Raw genomic sequence first — 19622 nt, 5'->3', positions numbered from 1 at the left:
GTTCATTCGGATGCAAACAGGCCTGCTGGTTCCGCCTTTAAGTTCCGCCCCTAAGTGGCTATACTACAGAGATCCAGGCAGACGGAAGATGCCTCACTCTGACACTTTTTTCCTGCTCTTACAGCATCGTGTGATTCAAGGGTAAAATCCTCTTTTACAGTCATGCCAAAACCCTTTTGAAGCAGTCTGAAGAGGGGGAAAAAAGATAATTTTCCCGAAATTAAGAGATTGTTGTCTCAGAATTCTGAGAATTCTTTTATAAAAAAAAAATCTACATGCAACTTGAAACAGATGATGGCAAGCAAATGAGCATTTGGCTGCAATTTGCAGCCCACCAGAATGGGTTTTTGGTTAGAACAACTGTAGTCCCGAGTCTGCTGAGCACAGTTAACAAACTGATAATACCATCTACGTTATTTAAAACGCAGGAAATGTCTCATTTATCGCTAATTTGTAACTGGGTTTAAGTAAATTAAATGTAAATTAAAGCTTCATTTAGGGGATATTACCTTCATTAAAAAAAAAAAAAAAACCCATAACGGATTGTCACCCATTAACATTTTTTCTCAGAATTCAGGGATGATAATCTTTTGATTCAGAAAAACAAGAAGATTATTTTGTCTACAAGAAAAGCTTTACTTAGAATTTTGAGATAATAATCTTGTTAATTCAGAAGGGCAGGGCAGGTTTTTTTTTCTTCTCTCAGGGGCAAAATATACTTCCGCTGCTTTGAAGTCATGAGGAGCAGCATTTTCTGTTTTCTGTTGTGAGACATGTCACCAACTGAGCCAGCACCCCACGGCGTTTAAAGGCATGACACATGGTGCAAGTTTTCTGCCTCTGCCACAAGAGTTTAAAGAAACTACAACATTGTCTATGGTTGCTTTGTTCAATTATTTTTGGTAAAAGTTGATTTTGAAATGAGGAAGAATTTGGTGGTGAATAGAATAGACTAGAATAGCTGTTACTGTCATTGTATCAAATACTAATTATTAAATAAAACAAAATTAGAGCGCTGCCCCTTTGGCGCATTTACAAAAAAGGTCGTGATAAAAATAAAAGACAGAAATTTGCACAAAATAGATACCACAGAAACAAAAACATTAATAACTAAGCAAAATGGGATCTTTTTTAAAAAATTTTTTAGATATGCTATATATTGCAAATAGGATGTCACATTTATAGGATAGAGATAAGGATGAGGATCCTGGGTTACTTTTGTTTGTTTGTTTTTTACATTTTTTCAACATTGTGGGCTTTGTTTTGTATAAAATTGTGCTAATAGCATAAAATTAATAGTAGCCTAATAACAATTAAAATACTGAAGCATGGGAGAGTCATGATGTCCCACCACCAAGATGGTGGGAGGGGTAGTTGAGGGGTGATAAGTATTCCATCTCAGTGCAGTAACGGAGCAGTGTAGAGACGTGACACTGCTACCAATATGAGGTATGCAGAACTATTCAAATGGATATCATGTTTGTTCAAAATAGATCCACGTCCAACCAATAACTCATGTGTTTACAGATAAACTACTGATTATAAACACATGATAGCAAATGTTAACAGTAGATTACCAGGGTCAGGAAATTGGGTTGTATTACTTCATTTGTCATGAAGCAGATCCAAATAAACATCATCATGGTAACATCACAGTGGCCGCTGTGGCCCTGGTTGCGATGATGCAGCGTTTGACGTTCCCCTGGTGGCGATACAGAACAGGATGCAGGTATCATGGGAGCATCCGCATCTTCTGTAAGAGGCTTGAATCCAAACACATTTCGGAAAGGAGTCATATGGGAGTCAACTTTTTTCCAGATTTTTTCAGGTATGGATGCACCTCAGGTCAGGTAAGCACAGTGTCTGACAGAAACAGAAAACAGACGGTCAAAGGGATATTTAGTTATGCTGAAGTGACAGGACAAAAGTATGTGTTGAAAACAGAGATCAGGATTCATTAAAACAGTGGGCAAGGTGCACAAACTGTGTGTAACCATAGCAACAGTATCCACCTCTGGTGGATGCTGTACAGGGGCGCAGTACAAAATCTTAAATGCTGTACACAGGCATTCTCTACGGGACTCTCCTCACATCCATGACTATTCATTCTCCCATCTTGGTATGTAGTGTCTCCTCCTACCAGTTCCCCTTGTCTCTGCCGTCCTACATCCCTGAAACAGCATAGTAACTAAAGCTGAATACAAACTACACCGCATGCTTCAAGGTTTAAACACAACCCACCTTGTTTTAGTTGTTTTAAGCCACCGTGTTTTACAGGACATTCTGTCCTGATGTAAAAAATTAATTAATCCTGTGAAACACCGTCCGTATCACCACCCTCTCGTGTGGTATGACCCTTTTCCTCATTCTTTCAGGTTACTGCATGATTGCATTAAGCCATGTGCATGTTGTGTGCTTTATGCACAAAAGCTTACATTGAGTGTGCAGTCCTACTTACAAACAATCTAAAAAAAAAAGTGCCCCAGATCAATTGGATTTGGTTCCGAAGATAATCGAGAGACCTCTTGGGAGTGTCTGATCTGTGTTCAACATGGATAATGTCTTGAGTGCAGGCCCACAGGGCACAAAGTCAGGCTTGTAATGTTGGGCTAATGCCAGAGGAACACGATGGAGTCAGTTACACTAAAACTAACACTCTGACTTTCCAACAAGATTCAAACCCACTGACCTGTAACATTAACAATTTAAATTAAAAATGAACTAGTTCATGGATTTTGTTGTTTTTATTGTGGTACATTTCCCATACTTTAATTTTCAGAGTATTATCAAACACAACATATGCAGCAATGTACTTAAGAAAAGAATAAGGAAATGAATTGTTACACCTTAGACTGATTAATATAATCAATCATGATTTTACACAGACACTTTTCACCCCCAGAGACCAGAACCACAGACTGGATTTTTTTTCTTTTTCTGTTAAGTGATCCATTCTCCTCATAGACGATCTTTGTCTTTCCTGACTTCATGCAGCCGAAGCTCCAGGCAACGTCTGAACCCAGTCAGGACAAAGTGGGAGGGGAGAGTGTTCTAAATACTAGGAGCCTCTAATAGCTCTATATGTTAATATATGTTAATGCTTTTATCATGAACATGTTTCATAAGATTTATTGGAGATTTATTTTCAGCCATAATCACTTTAACATTTACGTACAGTACATACAGACGAGCGCATATATCCAAAACGTTATAAGACGTTATGTAACTATGACATGTCTACCATGTACTGTATGTGTCCATAATAGTGGTGTTAGAGTCAGCTTATCTTATCCACTGTTGGCTGCTCTCATAGGCCTACTCTATTTCTCAACTTGTTGATAATACATTGATCTTTCCATTCATTTTCCAGAAGCCGCTTATCCTGGATAATAAAATTACAAAATATAATAATGCAACGCGTTTAGAAATATTTATTAGATCCGAACTGTTAACTTTTTAGTCCGGTTTTGGGCTTCTGGGCTTTTTCTCTGTGCGCTTTTACGCACATAATGTCATGAAAGATGGTCACATCCTTCATTCTACAATACCCACGAGAACAACATCGGTAATTTAATCCACGGGAAGAAGTCTTCGTGCACTGGTCTTTAAAATGAAGACGGACAACTCGGTTTCATTCGTCTGCGTAAATTGGTCCGCCGGTGTTACGCGTGTGCGTAGAAGTCTATTTTAAGCCGGTTGGCTGTTGGGCATGTGCTTTAAATGACAATTCCCTCAGCGATTAATATTCATAGTAGATAATAAGAGGATTTTTCCTCCCAAGACGGTGTCATCTGTTGCAAAAAAACAAAACAAAACATATGACCTGATTAAGAAGGACCTTTTTGGGTGATGAAAATGAGTGAAACAGCACATTTGTGAACTTAAACGTACACAATCCATCTGTGCATGCTGCGCCGCGTCGCCATTGTAGCTATGTATAACCCGATGCGTTAGGAGCGCAGCCTTAGCCCTTAAACGACATACCCAAATGTGCACAGGGCTGAGCATACACACCCTCTCCTTCAATTCTACACACATACACACACACACACACACACACACACACACACACACACACACACACACACACACACATGCATCTCCATCTCATCCCCGCCCGTCTCCAAAAATTTTAGATGAAAGGCTTTTGGATTTTGGATGACGCTCCCAATCACGTGTTCATAGGAAATACACGCTATATATTTTGGAGCTGCCTCGTCCTGCACCGCGACCATAGTTGTTTTTGCCGTCTCCATACAGTGTGGCAGAGGCTGGAAGGCTAATGTAATGTAATGTACCTTGCTGTGGTCACTGTCGGGTTCACGCCAGTTCACCGGGTTCACTTGAGGAGAACTCCCACCCCTCGCTCGCCTCCTCTTCTTCTCCAAACGCAACGATCGGAGCTGATAGAATATTATTCATTTATGTATTAATGTCGGATTCCATTTTTTCCAACCGACTGTTGAGGTAAGGACGCATCTACTCACACTCTCTCTCTCTCCCCCCCCCAAAAAAAAACAAAAACAAAACGCGAATACCTTTTCATTATTTGACTCTGGGTTTGCGATCACCAAAGTTGTTTACTGCTATTATTGCTCGCTTTGAATATTGAATTTTCATCTGGTGCTGTAGTCAAGGCAGTTTATATGAAGTCGCCAATGTATAAAATGGCGACAGTAGGTGGAGGAGGGGTTGGAGGATTTTTGGGAATATTCATAAGGGTACTATAGAGTGTCTGATCGCGTTTGGCAAGTCGGCTCCGAGGCGGTGTGTTGCCCCACAGCCCTGTGAATGGAGTGAAACGAGTTAATTCTTCACTTTGTACAGTTACAACCACGGATCGTCCGTCTGGATGAACGTGCGCTCCCCGCGCTATACAATGTGGCGTATCTGCCTGTTTTTATTGCACAACAAGGCTGCATTTCCCGAATGCGCTAAGAGTGTTGAGTTCCTACTATATGGGCGAACCGGGTCATGTAGGAGACTTCTCCAGTGATATAAGAACGCCTCGGAGCTGACAGATGTTCAGAACGCACGCCAAAGTATCAATGTTCATCTATCGATCGCTTGCGCTCCACTCCACGCATTTCTTTCCTGCTGCCCGAAGCAGAGAGGTAGGCCTGTATGTTTATGCACAGGACTCTTTTTCTTTCATTTCCTCCTCTCCCTCCTGCCAACATGTGCAGCTGCCTTACTCACGCACACACACACACACACACACACACACACACACACACGCATGTAAAGCACGCACACACACACACGCATACACGCGCATTTACGCACACGCGCATTGGAACATACAGTACAGCGAGGAGCGCAGCTCATCTCGGAGAAAAATTTTTTTTTTTACAAATTATAAATTATCAGCCACGCTTCATGTTAAAAAAAAGAAAAAGAAAAAAAAGAAAAGAAGAAGCCAAAAACCCTCCATGTAGGATGACACGCTGTGTCTGTACATAAATAATGACCCAGCTCTGAACGCCATGTGTCTCCCTCTGCCTTCAGCAGAGGGAACTCTGTGCTGACTAATGTCGCCTCTTCGGATCATGCGTGGGTCCGTAACGCAAGAGGCAACCCTTGTAGTATCAAAAAAACACACACACAAAAAAAAAAAACCGGCCACCTGGACAGCCTCATTGGAATTTTTTTTTTCTCATTTGGAATGTGTTTTAATTATTCAACTATGCCATCTTGTTGTGTATAATGTAACTCAGGACTTCCTAGAGGTTTCCCCCTCAGGGAGCAGGTGCTTTTGACTCTTCAGGAGTCCAGTGGCCGTTTCTGCATTCCAATAGTTAATCTTCAGGCTTGTGTTAAGACGGGCTCAACAAAAGGTAACCGAGCTCTTTACTGTACGGATGAAGCAGATTGGGTTCGGCTTGGCCCCGGCGCGTTGAGCGTACGTGGAGGTTCTTGCTCCAGCTCAACTCTTACACCAGGGGAATGTCAGTTCCCCCTTTGTGGATCTCTGGGAACGCTCTTCCAATCTCCCTTCTCGGAAATGCTCTAATGAGGCCAGGCATATTGCTTTTCATCCCTCACTCCCTGCAATTAGGCACAGCTCACAGTTTTCGTTATGGCCAAAGCAATCTGTCCGTACACACACAGACACAATGTGGTGGGCCGATACCACTACCCACTCCCCTCTGCAGAGCATCGTCTGTCCACCTGCCTCATACCTGGAAAACCGTGCTTTTTAGGATTGGGTGCATCGTTTTCTAGCAACGCTGCAGATGTTGTGGTTCCTGCACGCCTCCCACGGCTCAAACTGAATCCTGTTGGCAAATACAGGCAGAAAGGTCATATGGTCATGATTTCAGATTTAGCTGATGTGGGGTGTATAACATTCCATGAGAGGAAAATCAACCATCCGGTGCCAACCACATCTATTTTCCAACTGTTTTCATACAAACAGTCATTCAGCACAGGAGCATGCTATACCTCATGATCCTCTAAAAAAAAAAAAAATCTCCAAACCACACTGCAGAGTCCTGTTTGTCCCACCAGAGAGAACAGCATTCTATATAGGGGAACTTTAATTTGGGTCTTCTATTCTTCTTTGTGTCGCTTTTATTATGGGACTAATGCGGTACGGAAGCCCAGACCGCTCAAAAGTCCTTCAGAAATTGAATGTTTGCACAGTTTCGACCAAAGGAAACACTTGTAGACTGATGGGAGGAGGTTTTTTTTTTTTTTTTTTTTTTAAAAACCAAAACCCGTGGCCAGCGGGGAGAAAGACCCCTCATCACTTTCTCTGTCCCGAGTAAAGAAAGGTTTGGTCCGCAGGAGTCGGCATTCGCCATGCTTTGAGTTAAAGGAGCCTGTGATGTCAGCCATTTTAGAATGGACATTATAATGTGTGTTACACCGCCATCTTTCTTTCTTTCTTTTCTTAAGTTGCCAAATGAGTGCTGTAGTCTTGGCTACAGAACTGAAGAAGTTATTCATCAAAAAGTGATGTAAAATGATGCATGACTCAGATTTTATTTTCTCTGCACACTACGGTTTATGTGTCTGTCATTCATCTGGGCCACAGATAGAAGGGTTTGGAGCACAATGCAGCGCTCGACCCTAACACGAAACAGGACCATGCAATAAAGATGCTGAGACAGGCGGATTGCAGCAGATATGCACCCTGGTTTTTCCGTGACAGCATCCCTGGCAGGAGGTCATTTTCGACGTGTACGGATGAGACGTGTGTTTCTTTCGTACGAGCCGATTGGGAAAGAAAATCAAAGCTGTTGTTGTGGACCTCACCCCAAGTTATGTGAAAGCGTCTCCAACCATGAATAGACTTTTCAAAGATGGCTGGCGGGGGCATGTGGATTAAGTTTGTCTTGCACCGGATGCAGTCCAGGGGATTTTTTTTCTCTATGTGTGTGTGTGTGTGTGTCTGTGTGTGTGTGTGTGTGTCATGAGGTTAGTGGGTGTGGGCAAGTGACTCCACTGTGGGTGTGTGTGTGTGTGTGTGTGTGGCGTGGTGGGCAAGGAGAAGAGAGGGGTTGCCATGGCGATGTTAACACATGAGTGGCACCGCCGACCGGTTTCCCAGTGGACGAGACTGCAGTCATGGAGGTAAAGGGGGTGTGTGTGTGTAAGAGTGTGAGTGTCTGAGTAAGGAGGAGGCGATGGCTGACACCCCCACCCCACCCTTTCTGCGTCTCACACACTAATTCAGACACTGATAATCACACAAACACACCCATGAAGAGAAAAAGCGCCGCACTGGAGGCGCCGCGCGTCTTCATCTGGAGACGCGGCGCGGAGGCGGCGCGCACTTTGCGCGTCCCGCTGTCCGCTCAGGACCCCGGCGTCTCTGATTTGTTTTTCAGCACACGTAACACCACATCTCGACACGTAGTCATGCTGGAAAACGTACAGTGTCGTTAAAGCTGAAAAAAGAATTCCCCCAAAGTGAAAACTGTCCACCCTGAACAATAAATAATAATAATTAAAATTTATTTTTTTTAAAAACACGCACTTGAGTCCACATGGGCTGAAGGCAGGAAGCACCCAGGAAACAGAAGAATTGCAATTTGAGTGTCAGCCATCTGAACGCTCCCAGCACTGGATCACGTTTCCTTTTATAAATGAGGCGCCATTGTTCCCAAATCTCTTCTCTTTGCAGGACAGTAATTGCTCTCTGTTTCTGGCTTATATTTGGGTGTCCAGCTGATCCACTCACATGACATTCATCTATTTAATGGACATTTGGCAGGAAATGTTCCCGCTAACCAGATTTTTTTTTTTTTGGATCATTTAAATGTATTTGTCAGGAGTTCCCCTTCTCCACTCCAACCCCTGGAGTTTTTTTTAATTTTAATTTTATTTTAATTTTTTTTTCATCAGATTATTTAAGCTGGTTTTTAAAAAAACAACAAAAAATAACAAAAAACAGGTGTAGATCACTGGCACAAAAACAAGACTAGAAGGAAAAAAAGTGGTGCAGACGAGAGAATTTTTTGATTTATTTTTTTTGTCGCTTGCCGCATCAAGAGACTCCTTCCCAGTTTATGCAGTTCAAAGAGAAAAGAGACAGTAAGATGCAGGTGCTAAATGTTGTGGAGGTGAGGATGGAGCGTGTTTTTTTTGGAGATGTGTTGCCGACGAGGTGTCAGCAGGGAGGAATATTGAAAATGCAGAGTCTGTCATCAACACCAGTCATTCTCTCACTTCACTCCCAAACGTCTGAGTTTTGTCTTCTTTTCTTCCTTCACATTTTTTATTCATGTGACAGGCTGCACAACAAAAACACCAATCACTGTTTCTTAATATTGACTGTTAGCGACCCACCGATCAGGGAGTGTCGGAATCATTGGACGATTTAGAATTAAATTTTAATGTTTAGCAACCACTTTGCAGCCTCGCCTCCCTTTCCTGTGGTAGCAGCCTCGCTGTAGACAGGGCATGTTTTTCGTGTTGTAATATTGTAATTACTGCAGCAGTTTATGAGGCGATGAAAGGGAATGCAAGCTGCTTTCTCTCAATTGGTTTTGCTGTAGATGGGAGCAGCACCCTGAATGGTTTGACATCTAAAAGTATGGAGCATATAAATAAATGTTAATGAGATGCAAATGCAATATTGTTAGGGAAATTACAGTGTAAACACACACAAGGGAGGCCCTCATTCAAATCTTAAAGCTGCTGTTAAATGAAGCGGAACATACTGTACAAACGCCACCAGAATTCAAACCCGTCCGAAATCCAGATTGTTTCGAAACACGTTTGGGGAATGAAGTGGTTCGGATGGGGGTCTGGCGTCACATGAGAGACAATATCCCACCCTGGTGAAGGGTTTCCTTCCCCATATGCACCGGGGACGTTCGCCATCGTTTACCTCAGAAGCGAAACACAAGGCCTGGCTTTTCAAGGAGCCCCTCAATGGCTCCCTGTCTTGAAGCCCTTGTCTTGTGCTCGATCGCTCGTCTTTCTCGCTGGATAAAGCAGCCCATTCTTTTGAAAGGTGACCTGATTCGTTTTGTAACCTTTCTCAAATTTTCACTTGTTTAGAAGTTTGAACAAAAGGGTGGAGGGTTTTTTTTTTTTGTTTTTTTTTTTTAAAAGAGGACAGCGTCCATCGGCATCCTCTCTGGAGGCCAAATACCGTCAACCGTGTTGAATTCTTCATCTCCAACAAAAGTGACTCATTTCAATCCGGTTGACAGCGAGCCGGTGTTAAGTTTTCACAAAGTTCTATAGGACCTCATTTTATCACAGCTGTTCTCTGTAGCATGAAGCTAAATCCCTCCATCAGTGGATCTGTGAACGCCGTGTCCTCACCAGGGGTTAATCGAGTGCGCCGTCAGAGGATATCATGACCTTTCTGATGGCAAAACACACACACACACACACACACAGCACATGCCTGCGTCTGAAAGCAGCGAATCTGGATTACTGCATAAGATGCCGGTGACCTATTTTTTTTATTTATTTTTTTTGTTGTTTGTCTTGTTTTGTTTTAGGTTTTTGTTTTTTTCTTTCACAAAGAAACATCCGTCAGTGTAAATGAAAAAGAGCTGGGCCCTCACAGCCTATCTGGGATCAGCGTGCACTGCTGGGCAGTCATTTGAGGGCTTTAATTCTGGAACAGATTTATCTTTTATTTACCATCCAACCGGCAACGGAGAACATCCACGTGGATGCATTAAAATGGAAGTCTGTGAAAGTGGTTTTCAGTCTGTTCAAAGGCGGCGTAACAGGAGAAAAAAAACCCCAAACTAACATGAAAGTGTGTGTTATAGTGTTCTTTGTACTCAACAAGATGCAGTACAAGACTTTGAGGTCTGCCAGACTTCAATTGAAACCTGGTTTTACGTGGTTTTGGTGGCTGATGTTATTCCCAGACTGCTATGCAATGCTGGAACAGGTAACATCTGAGAGATGTACATGTAGATAGATGGAGGATGAGACTGGTCTTCGATGGTGTGTCACACATCAACATTTCTTCACTCTTAGAAAGGGAGATGAGAGCGATTCACAAAGGCTGTGTTTGGTTTGCTCGTCTGTTTATGTGTGTCAAAAGTTCATGCAGCGGGCAGACGGTGCAGAGCGGCGTCTCCCCTCTGATGCTGTTTCTCTCTCTCTCTCTTTTTTTTTTGTTATGTACATTCTAGCATTTAAACAACTGCCAAATGCAACACTAGCTGGGGCGTATCCATGGTCTTATCCTGCAAAACTTCGTTAGATATGTGTGGCTTTGTGAGAGAACAAAGACGTGTTTTTACCTCATTATGCGTAGAAGAAAGAGAAGAAATACTAAAAGACTCCCGAGACGCCAGCATCTATCCTTTTTGGCTGGACTGTTATAGGAAACGAAAGCCTGAGGATGTGGTTTTCTAATGGCTTTGTGCAGCCAGTCATCTGTGTATTGCATTTGCATGTATGCACCATATTATTTGTCGTACGCACGGAAGATGAGATGAGATGAGACGGCAGTTTCAAATGAATTTGAAGGAAACTTGCAGACCTGGAATGAATATAGCAGCACGCAAACACAGAGTCAGTCGGTTTTCTTGACGCTGCATTAAGCGGGGAAGCTGCGCTATAACGATGAATGTAAAACATGTGGCTCGCATCCAAGTGTGGCAGTAAAACACTCGCTCTCATCAAAAAGCATCTTCACCTTCACTTGTCTGCTGTAAAGGCATGAAAACCAAAAAGGAACAGGACGGCGTGACCCAGAGCATCCGACTCAGTTATGGAATTAAAACATATTCCCAGTCTCTCTGGGATAATTCAAATACTTTCAAATAACAATACCTAAACACCACAAGAGTAGTTTACCTTTTGGAGACAATGATGCTGAGCAGTGTGTGTTCTTTTGCATATTTATGGTTACTGCAGGCGATGTTGAACAACTGGTGTGGTTAGATAATGTATCCCAGCTCCGTCGTGTCAGACTGGTGAAGAACGTCTCACTCAATGGATTCACAATCCATAAGATGCGAATGATAGTTACCTCAACCGATGAGAGTTGAAGGATGGAATGTGATCGTTCACATCTGTTTGTCTTTTTTGACTGCTTCTATAAAACAGATGGATTTTGATGAAATTTTCTGAATAGCATTTAAATATTTTAAGGTGATGGATTCACATTCCTGACAATTGAACAATATTATGAGATAAAGATAAAAATGTTTTGAACATCATGCCTGTAAAAAGAAAAAAAACAGACCCATCAAAATAAAAATAACCTGATGTGGACGGGGTTTTTTTTTTCTCCATTGCTATGCTTGATTGGATCCAGACCATAATACAAATTTAGAAAAATAAGATGGATATTCGGAAGGAGCTAATAAGTAGAGAACAATGGCAGAGAGGTAAAGCGAACACATTCAAATGGATATTGTGTATCTGTGGAAGATTGAAATTATTTTACGACGGGCAGAATTCATCTTGTTGTTGATTCTTTTAGGCGTATCTGAATTTTGGTGATTTTCATTTTACTGTTTTTCCACCCGGGACTGTGCCAGTGTATTCCATTAAAATTGCACCAGATCCAGTAAGTCCTCCCTCTTCTCCTGCTGAGGTCTTGACGGTTGGGCACAAACAGAGGCTCCTGTTTCTTGCCAGACTGAGAGAATCATTTTAGGTACCATTTTTATAGCCCAGTATACAGTAAAACCTGTTTTGCAGTAACACACCTTTGAGCGATCTTTAGTAAAATTACATGTTTATGAACACTTCTGCCTTTGGGCTGCTCTGGTAAAATACAAAATTATTCATCAATTCAAACAGGTAAAACTGCAGCGCCTGCACAAGACAACGTGTAATGAACTCATTGTCTCTAAATTTGCATAGTAAATAAATTCTTTTCAGTTCATGAAAACAAAACACCCTCAACAGAAAAGTGCCATGCTGCTTAAAGCTGAGTCCAGTTTGACTTCACTTAAAATGGAAGAATTTCTCATCAGATATATCAACCCGCATCGCAGGTCACACTGGTCTCTGAAAGCCACGTCCGATTGTCGATCGATGAGATCAATAGAGATCCAGATTGCGGTGAAATTTCTGACCAAGACATTTCTAATCGGATCCCCTAGAATAAAGTTATCATAACCTTGACCCCTGATGGATCCATTTCTCTCTATAAAATGCCTGCTAAAATGTAATAAACATATAGAATGTGCAATCATAGAGATTATGGCTCGTTCCCATCTGTTTTTCTAAACGTGGTGCATCTGCTTCCTACGATGCTTTTTTTCATGCCCCGCTAAAAGGAGTGCATTGAGTTCCCTTTGTCTTTCCAGATATCTGAATGGAATGGAGCATACTTTACTTTATACAGGTGACAAAAACCACTACATTTCACACATGCAATGGAAAGGCCCTAAAGACGTATGTCTCATGTAGTTGCTATCTTTATTTTGCTTAAATATATATTTTAAGGCACAAGCGAATTTTATTGATTTTTGCTCACAGTCAGGATTTTTTTTTCTTTTCTTTTTTCAATAAAGGGCATCTGCGTTCTTGGACTCAGACGTTCTAGGCTACAGTAGTTACTGCATGCTTTGTGAACACGATGCTTAGCTAAAAATAATTATTTGGACATGGCATCAATAATTAGAAAAAACAAACATATGGCAACAGTGAAGACAAACAACAAATATCCCCGGGATTAGGCTGTCTTTTCTGGCTCTGTCGATTTTCATGCTCGTCTTTTCTGAATTCATAAAAAAGACACAGCGAGACAGAAGTCTGAAAATCCTAGTAAATAACCACAACACTGACAGGCTGCGTGTGCGTGTGTGTGTGTGTGTGTGTGTGTGCATGTGTGTGTGTGCATGCGTGCGTACAATCAATATCTTTTTAAAACCTTTTTTTTTTTCTTTTGTAGATTTTCTTTGAAGATGTGATGTTCATTATTTTAAAAAATTTACAAAATCTTCTTTTTTGTTCAGAGAAAAGTCCCAGACTACTCCCTTGTTGTTGTAATAGCTGCTGTATTTCCACCTACACTCATAACCCTGTGTGGGCCTCCTCTACATCCTTCTGCATCCACTATATGTCATGGCTAAATTCATAAAATATCAAATATACACCTGCTATCCAAATAAAACCAGTTTCTATCTGTCATTTTGATGATGTTGAAATTGCTGTATCTGTAATTGCTGAGTTAAGGATGGGGGATTAACAGAATATCATGTCTCCCTTTTTCATCCTCTTCTCTCACAGGTCCCTCGGAAGCTGTTAGACCTGTCCATGTAACCGGAGTCCAAAAGTGGAAGAGGGCATGAAGCAACACTGTGATATAGTGGCTGGTCCATGACACTAAACTATTTCCAACCCTCTCCACACTCCACCCGCCCTCTGTTTTCATCATACAGGACAAACAGTCACTCACAGACCCATCTACGCAACGCTTTGCAATGGCCAGCAAGAGGAAATCCACCGTACCCTGCATGATACCATCCAAATCCAAACATGTGCGTGAGGAAATCATACTTGGCTCACTACCAGAGCTCTTACCAACTATCCCAGAAGATAGCATACTCAGCATCTCTGGAGAAGAGTCTGGCCATCTCTGTCACAGCTCCTCCAAATCTGAAATTGGCATTGAGATGCAGAAAGTTGGTTCATACCGCTGTCCAAGCTGTCGTTTTGAGTCCAGAGATCTGAACTACTTTTTGGATCACATGCACAACTGCCACTTAGACTTCAGGGCCCAACCCACCTTCTACTGCCTGGACTGCAGGCTGTCCGTCGTCCGCTTTGAGGCTCTGGCTCTGCATAACGCTAACACCCACCCTAAGATAATGGAGGGCTTGGTCACTGCCTCCTTAACAGTCAACAAGAGAGATGGAATAACAACAGTGGAGCAAAGCCTCTTCACCGACAGTGGAGAAGACTACAAAGAATCTGGGATCTCCCTCACCAAAACACCGATTGCAAAAATGATGAAAGGCAAGGGGGAGCACAAAAAAATTGTGGTTTCTCACACCGTAGAGGTACGAAAGATAGACACTGGAAAGGATGTAAACCCTAGCATGCTGAAAAATGTGCCTGAACTCCAAAACGGGGCTCCCAGTCTTTCTGCTGCCCCAGCTATGCCGAGGACCACTGTTACTCATGTGATTGCGACAACAGTGTCCAACCAAGTCTTTCACCAGCACAATCCCTCCCTTTACTCTCCCTCCTCCTCTGATTCCAATAAAGACCTTCCAAAGGTGATGATCCCTCTCAGCAGCATCCCCACCTACGATGCAGCCATGGACACCAGCAGCTTTCTCAAGACATCCTTTGGCAAGTTCCCCTACCCGACCAAAGCTGAGCTCTGCTACCTAACTGTGGTCTCAGAGTTCCCTGAAGAGCAGATAAAACTGTGGTTTACTGCCCAAAGGCTGAAACAGGGCATAAGCTGGTCTCCTGAAGAGATTGAAGAGGCCAGGAGAAAGATGTTCAACACGGTGTTTCAGGGCGGAGCGCCTCAAAAGCAACCAGCTACACAACGACCTGTCAATCATGTAGTAACCCACCACACTGTCACTGCGCATCCAGGCTTAAAAGGACCAAACTTTCAGTTGGCCAAAGTTCCCTATAGCAGTATGAAAACAAGGCCTGTTGGGGTCATGGCCACTCAGGCAAGCATGTCAAACAACCCTCATGTCACTAGGGTCTCATATTCCACTCCTATTGTCCCCCCAGAGTTTCCAACCACAGTCAGAACAACAAAGGTACTGACCAAGAATAATCAATCCACTGTGGAGGCAGACAAGAGCAATGGCCTCGGCCTGGACATGACTGGAAGCAGAGGTTGTGTCGGTAGCACCAGCAACAGTCGAAGCAGTAGCAGCAGTAGTTGCAGTAGTAACAGCAGCATCAGCAGCTATTCCAGCAGTAGTAATGGTGGTGAGACTGTCACGAGGAAACTGGTGCATAACAGCAGCCCAATCAACAGCATTACCACTTGCTCTGCCAACATTAGCAATAATGATGAGCACTGTGTTACTGACACCAGTGGGAAAACGAATGTGAAAAGCAACGCTTTCCCTGTTGGCTTGGAACGTTCTAACAGTACAAAGAGTCAAGTGATCATCAATGACACCAGCAAAGCCAACGTCACCTGTAACAATCATAGCAGCGGCATCACCAATCCACAGGAGCAGGGCCAAGTTACACAGTCAGAAGACAAACACAATAGCTACATCCACAAGACCAACAACAGCAGTATTAGCAATGATACTACTTGTAATGACAGTGTCCCCGTCCTGAACCATGCCAGCAAATCCCCAACTGAAACCACCAGCACGACTGTCATTACAAAAAGCATCCCATCTACTTTAGATGAGGGTAAAGGCAATGAGGACTTCCCCTTAAAAGGCTTGTCAATCTTACACCAACTCATCAGGGATGAGGACTCTTTTGCCAGGGACAGAAGTTTCGCAGAGTTGAAAGTTGACCCTATCAAGATGAGCTTCAAGAGGCTGAAGATGAACGAATCTGAGACTACGTCCGAAGGTGTACATCAAGAGAATAACTCTGAAAGTGCCGAGATGTCTGCATCGCAGTCATGTTTGCCACCATCCTGGGGCAATAAGACCCCCCAGCAGCTACTCGTTCTTCGACAGATTTTCTCCAACACCCGCTGGCCCAGCAGTCAACAGTATGAAGACTTAAGTGTCCAGACTGGCCTTCCCAAGTCAGAAGTGGTACGCTGGTTCAGTGACAGCCGGTACAGCCACAAAAACGGGCAACTGAAGTGGCTGGAGAGCTTTCAACGACCGCCTGCCGATTCAGAGGAAGCAAGGGGCCACGGAGGTACTAAAGCTGAATCTCCCAAGGACTCTCCAGTGGCCAAAAAGAAACTTGTTGAGCAAGACATGAATTTTGAAGGAGACGCAGGGCTGAACTCAGGGCAGCGAGTTGTGTGGCAGGATTCATACTCACCGCTGCTGGGTCTGATGGCGGCCAAGGGGAGCAGTGACCGAGGAAGACCCGAGGAGTCAGAGCAGCCAGGAATGTTGCAGGATCCCTGGTCAGAGCAAAGAGAGGACCACCAGCAGCCAGTGGCCACTCAGTCTCTCATTGATCAACAGACTGATGCCAATCAAGCCAGGTACTTCACTCATTCTTCTTGAGCTTGAACTTGTGATAAAAGCACCCAGAGTAAGATACCCTTCAGTCAGACGCCATGTGCAATTTATCAGTCAAGGAGACAAAAACAATATCAGTGATGAAATCTCGACAGCTTGTTTGTTGTTACTGCTTCGTGATGTACAGTTTAAAGGAGGCAGGAGAAGTGTGTACAGGTACTCCTGCTGAGTAGTTTATTCAAGCAATCAAAGGTCTCTATTATAAGAACCTATTTTTAGATACGTAGGAGTCTGGGTCTTTGAATTATATATTGAGAGCGCATGCTAATATATGTGAATAAATCATGACAATTGTCTTTTGTGAGGTGGATTTCCATGTGGTAATTCAAACCGTGCACGGTCTCTTTACCCCCACCCAGAACCTCATTTACGACCATAATACAACACAACAGGAACTTTCCAATGCCATCCTCACAATTCGCACATGTTGTCTTTGCCTTTTTGTGTGTGTCTGTCTGCATGTTTCTGACAGGGATCGTCTGAGGATGGAGCTGCTGGAGGTGTGATGAAGCAGGTCCAGTCTCACCAGAGGAACACCATGATTAAAGGTTGACTTGCTCCCCTGGCCGTGGTCTAAAACGAGTGTTCATAATGACAGCAGATGTGATTGTAGCTGGACAGTTGGACTCTGACTGTAACTGTGAATACCCACCTCTCCTCCTCCTCTGCCTCCTCCTCTTCCATCTGCCATCACTTCCTGCCATCGTCAAAAGAAAGAACTTCTCACCTTTGAGTCCTGTGATGTTTAAGCCTTTCATGCTTCTTTGTGGTTGTGTGGGGAGGGTGCACAATGAGGTCAGTACGAGGGATCAAACGAAAAGAAAGTGAAAAGGCGCACACTGACTGGAAAACTGACTTGAATGAGGGAAGATAGGATACGGCTAAGAGATTTTGTTTTTGGGTCAGAGGGAGAAATATATATGATTGAAACTGCACTATAAAAGAGGGTTTTTACTGACTGGACAAATTAAAGATGAGTCAAGGAAATGTTATTGTTGGCTTTGTGATATTTTTTACTTTTTTAGCAACCAGTACTTCAGCACTGCCTTGAATTTTACTTTTTTTGTTGTTTGGTTTTTTCAATTCTATTTACTCTTCTATAGTCACTGTAAGTCCAGATGCAATCAAACATGGTTTATTTAGATCTGTATAAGTGTTTGTGATCACTTTGCTGTTCAGCTACACGCAAGAGACTATATACAATGCACTAATGAAGACAGCAATGCTAAAAAAAACCACACTGCCCCACAGTTAAGGTATTGACAGCTCTGTGAAGATCAATACACTACACTGCCCTGCAAACTGAACAGAGAAGCCTGTCACGCTAACGTTGCCTTACTCAGCTCTGTCCATGTGTTTCTATGACCTGTCTGTTCATCACCTTGCTTTCCAGCTACTGTGCTGTTCTTAAAAAAAACATGCCAGTGCATTGATGGTCACTATTCGTCTATATCTGTGAATAAAATCTTGTGCTGCTTTCTGTACACTTGGAGATGTTTATCTAAGCTGTAATTGTAACTATTATTGTTACTGACAAAATGTTGTTTCAAGCAAAATTATCAATTTGATCCCTAAACACTGACAGAGTGAGATATTGTGCTAGCTAGAGAGCCAAATGGGGAGATATTTGCTCTCCTCTGAATTTTCTTGTCTTTATATAAACACACAGTCACTACATGAATCCTATTAAGCTGCATCTTTGTCAAGCTGCTAAGAGCTAAGAACGGTGCTATACCATCCAAAGTGAAATTGGAGGTTGATCTCCTACCAGCAGTGTATGCACTTGTGTCGAATGTTACAAATTTATTTTGGTTTGAGATAAATGGAATCTGGACTTACGGTGTTATGATCACTTTAAAAAAAAATTTTATGAAATAATCTGATCATAAAGCTCTGTTGTATCATCCTTTCTACACTTCTGAATCTTTACAGAATAAACTGAATACTCACTAATCAGCGGTGCCTCGTTATTTGCTCAGCACATTGCACCGTGGTGAATATGAATTGGACCTTGGATACAAGACAAAAATTCAGTTTGATCATATCATGTTTATCACTACTGTATTGGGATTGAAGAGATGCATACAGCCTCACCTGCTGGTAAGCAGCTGGCAACGCAGGTGGTCAGAACCCAACGATGGAGGAAACTTTTTCTTGGTAGGCAGTCGTTGGAACTGTTTTGTCTTGATAGGTGAATCACGAAGCTTTAAGTCTCTCGTTTCATTTACAGATGGCGACCAGACCTCGACTCTTCAGTGAAGAATGTGTGCTGTGGGCATAGCACTGCCAGATGTTCAGATTAGGTCTTTTGGAGAAGGCACAAGACCGAGTCATGTCATGCTATGGTTTGTTCAAGACCAAAATCCATTCTTTAAGATTTTTTTTTTTTTTTGAAGAATTGTATGAAGTTGGCTTTCAATTGCCATTAGGTTTCACAAAAGAACATGTGTTTGGCAAAATAAAAGATGTCATAACTGTGGTAAGACTGTTTCTATGGTTGCAATGTTAAAATCCTAAAAAGCAGCTGTGCTAGTTAAGTGTTCTGTTTAGGAGATGGGGTCTCAAAAACACTCAGTATCCCTTCATGCATTCAATTTTGCACAAAACCACAGGTAAACAAGGGCATTTACTTGTAGGGATTTATTCATTTTTGAACCTACAATGAGATAAAACTCAATGAAAACATAATCAAAGGCTATGACAGAAGGTAAAACAGGAATAGGATGTTGACTTTACAGCTACTTACATCAATGTTCCTATCATATGTGGAATAAAATGAACCTATAATTCACATTAAATGTTACATTATCCTTAATCTTTACAAATTAAAAACTGCCTAAATTGTAACAGATTGGTGATTTTTGGCAAAGTTGATATTCCTCACATACTCTTCTGGGAAGAAAAACACTCCATTTACTGACTTTAAATACATCATAGCATCATTTTCAAGTAACAGATACCGGGGGTCTCTTGTCTCAGTACAATTGTTAAATTACTTCAAAATCAAATGTAGACAGGGCTGAGTGG

At 42.4% G+C, this 19622-nt stretch overlaps 1 protein-coding gene and 1 long non-coding RNA gene across 3 annotated transcripts; one reads left to right on the top strand and one right to left on the bottom strand.

Moving 5' to 3' along the window:
- Window positions 1–1590: 1590 nt before the first annotated feature.
- Window positions 1591–4619, bottom strand: LOC137595151 (uncharacterized). Its single transcript, XR_011035390.1, has 3 exons — window positions 4488–4619; window positions 4299–4403; window positions 1591–1863 (listed from the first exon to the last, which is right to left on the bottom strand). It is a non-coding gene; the product is annotated as an uncharacterized lncRNA (long non-coding RNA).
- Window positions 4084–19028, top strand: zhx3a (zinc fingers and homeoboxes 3a). Of its 2 annotated transcripts, none has more exons than XM_068315029.1 (3): window positions 4084–4467; window positions 13678–16558; window positions 18826–19028. In XM_068315029.1, the coding sequence occupies exons 2-3, from the start codon at window positions 13872–13874 to the stop codon at window positions 18896–18898; spliced, it is 2760 nt and encodes a 919-aa protein (XP_068171130.1). In that variant the 5' UTR covers window positions 4084–4467; window positions 13678–13871; the 3' UTR covers window positions 18899–19028. The 2 variants fall into 2 exon arrangements, with proteins under 2 accessions (XP_068171130.1, XP_068171131.1); XM_068315030.1 differs by lacking the exon at window positions 18826–19028 and adding an exon at window positions 17068–18261.
- Window positions 19029–19622: the final 594 nt, after the last annotated feature.

This window comes from Antennarius striatus, chromosome 5 (assembly GCF_040054535.1).
Source record: "Antennarius striatus isolate MH-2024 chromosome 5, ASM4005453v1, whole genome shotgun sequence".
In the NCBI taxonomy this organism is placed as follows: domain Eukaryota; kingdom Metazoa; phylum Chordata; class Actinopteri; order Lophiiformes; family Antennariidae; genus Antennarius; species Antennarius striatus.
The sequence above is the reverse complement of the archived record's forward strand: the minus strand, read 5'-3'. Positions and strand labels throughout refer to the sequence as shown.